This window comes from Nematolebias whitei, chromosome 4 (assembly GCF_014905685.2).
Source record: "Nematolebias whitei isolate Nwh7 chromosome 4, NemWhi1, whole genome shotgun sequence".
NCBI lineage: Eukaryota > Metazoa > Chordata > Actinopteri > Cyprinodontiformes > Rivulidae > Nematolebias > Nematolebias whitei.
Window position 1 is genome coordinate 56,236,341 of NC_056501.1, and position 2,659 is coordinate 56,238,999.

At 39.6% G+C, this 2,659-nt stretch overlaps 1 protein-coding gene across 1 annotated transcript in view; it reads left to right on the forward strand.

The window, feature by feature from the left end:
• enpp6 (ectonucleotide pyrophosphatase/phosphodiesterase 6) overlaps positions 1–2,659 on the forward strand; it is a 131,788-nt gene that overhangs the window by 50,923 nt on the left and 78,206 nt on the right. The window contains exon 2 of the mRNA XM_037675452.1: positions 542–721. Coding sequence (XP_037531380.1) covers positions 542–721 — 180 coding nt within the window. The remainder of the gene's footprint in view (positions 1–541; positions 722–2,659) is intronic.

Sequence of the window (2,659 nt, forward strand, 5' to 3'; positions counted from 1 at the left end):
TGACTCACTCTAGCTTCTAGAATATTCACTTGCTCAACGTGTATTGTGCAAAGTCCGGTTGGGTGGGTGCTGTCATAAATAAGAAACAGGAAGTATACTAGTCACACTTTAAGCTTTAGAAATTGTACAAGCAGAAACAGATTTTATTTTACAACAGTTTTCTCTCCAGATTCCTCCAGCAGTCAAACAAAGACAGACAATATTTACATGTGACTTATAGTTTGTGTTTTTATTGTCCAATTGTTTTTCTCGGCCAGTCATGAGTTCCTCCTTGAGTTCCTGCTTGAATTTTTCTGTCAGAGACTCGTGTAGGCAGTTTTGCTGCTTTGACAGCCATTTGGTTTTGTGAATAAATCTGCTACCTATACCTCTGTGTTTTAGAAATCATACCAGTAGGTGCATTTGTCTCATGTTGTTTTGTTGATGACCATAGTATATCCTAATGTTTACCTGTTACCTGCCTTCAGACATTTTAGGACAGTTTTCATTTCTCATGAGGAAATAAAAATCACGTTTTCTGTTTTCATTTTTAATGTTTTAGGCCGTCACTGTGAAACCCACCAGATGACTGGAAACTACATGTGGGACGAAGTCTCTGAGAAAGAGTTTCTGATCGGGACTAATCCTGACAGTCGATTACCTCAGTGGTGGAACGGATCAGAACCTCTTTGGGTCACCCTTCAGAAGATGGGAAAGAAGGTTTTTATGTATGACTGGCCTGGTGGGTACAAACACAGTTAACCTAAGTACCTGTTCTACCTGTACCTGTTCTCCTTAACTGGAGAAACGCCATTTTATGTAAACAACAAAAACAGTGATTATAGCTGAATGACTTTACTGCCACTTCTTGAAAAATGAATTATTAGGTTAAATAAAACAAACAGAAGCTAAAGTTGCCAAAACAGTAGTTAAAAGCTAAAAGTAAAACTGTAGCTAAAGGTTTAAATGACTAAACAGTTGGTAAAAACTTAAATTAGCAAAACATTAAGCCATGACCATCAAAATGAAAATAAATAAAGGCTTAAAATATTTCACTCTGTGTGTATGTGTAATGGGGGGTTGGAGAAGAGGTTAAAAAAGGTGGTCTGTGATCAAAAGGTCGTCAGTTCAACTCCCTGAACATCAAGGGTGGAAATGGTGAAGCACCCACACCTGCCCCCCGGCCCCCGCCCGAGCAAGGCCCCCGACTCCCACCATTCGCCCCCCAGGGCACCCCAGATGGCAGCCCCCCGCCCCACACAGAGGGCCGTGGTAACTCAGTGGCTTGTGGTTGTGTCAGGAAGGACATCCAGTATAAAAACCATCACCAAGTCTTCATGTGAGTTAGTTCACTGTGGAGACCCCTGAAGAAGATAGTTCACTGTGGAAACCCCTGAAGAAGATAGTTCACTGTGGAGACCCCTGAAAAAGAGAGCAGCTGAAAGAAGAAGAAAAATGTAATTAATGTGTAATGAGTCTATGTAATATATAAGTTTCACTTTCTGAAGTGATTGACAAAAAATATTAGGGATGCACCGATCCACTTTTGTTACTTCCGATCCGATCCCGATACCTACATCTGCGTATCAGCCGATACTGATCCAGTTCCGATATCATCATCATCATTGATTTTACATGAGGCTGTAATAATCTCCTCTCAAGTACAATTTGTACAAATATATGCATGCATGTCCAAAAAGGCAACTTGAGGTAAGTTTTATTAATGTTGGATAAGTTTTAAAGTTAGAATTAAATTCTGCTAACACAAAACATGTTTCTTTTTATTCCTAGCTTTAAAGTGGAAATTAAAGTGATTAATTTAAGTGATTGTTTAAAGTTGTTTTATATTTTATAAGGGGCAGATATAAGAATTTTTTCTTCTTTCTGCACTCTTTTCATTCAATGTTTTCTTTTTGATGATTTTTTATTTTATTTTGTTTCTTTTAAATGAATGAATAAATGAATTAAATTAAATGTTAAATGGCTTCAAACATCTGCTAAGTTCATGACATAAACCAACAGACATGTTTCCTGTTTTTAGTATTTTACATCACTTTATAATGTAGCTGTTTTTGTTTTTAATATAATTTTCAAATCATGTTTTTTTATGATTGTCTACTGTTGTACTGATAAATATCTCCTGGAGGGTAAACTATATCTTGACTGCAAATATCAAGCTGAGAAATCCACCGTTTTCTACAACTGATAGTGGTTGGTCATTAATTATGATGACGTTGAGCAACTTCTCAGTTCTCATTTGAGATCCGTGCTTTCAGCGATGTCTTCTTCTTGTTCAATCCGGAGCAGTCAGCCTGTCAGCCAGATTTGGGGCAGCCACGCTCAGTCTGTCCCTCCTCAGAGACGGGTAGACTGCGGGGCAGATTGGATGCGGCTGGTCGGTGTCGAGTCGCCTCTTTCAGTGCCAAAACCACTGGTAAATGGTTTACTGACCATGGTATTACTGTGCTCAATTGGCCTGCCAACTCTCCTGACCTGAACCCCATAGAGAACCTGTGGGATATTGTGAAGAGAAAGTTGATAGACGCAAGACCCAACACTCTGGATGAGCTTAAGGCCGCTATCGAAGCATCCTGGGCCTCCATAACACCTCAGCAGTGCCACAGGCTGATTGGCTCCATGCCACGCCGCATTGAAGCAGTCATTCATGCAAAAGGATTCC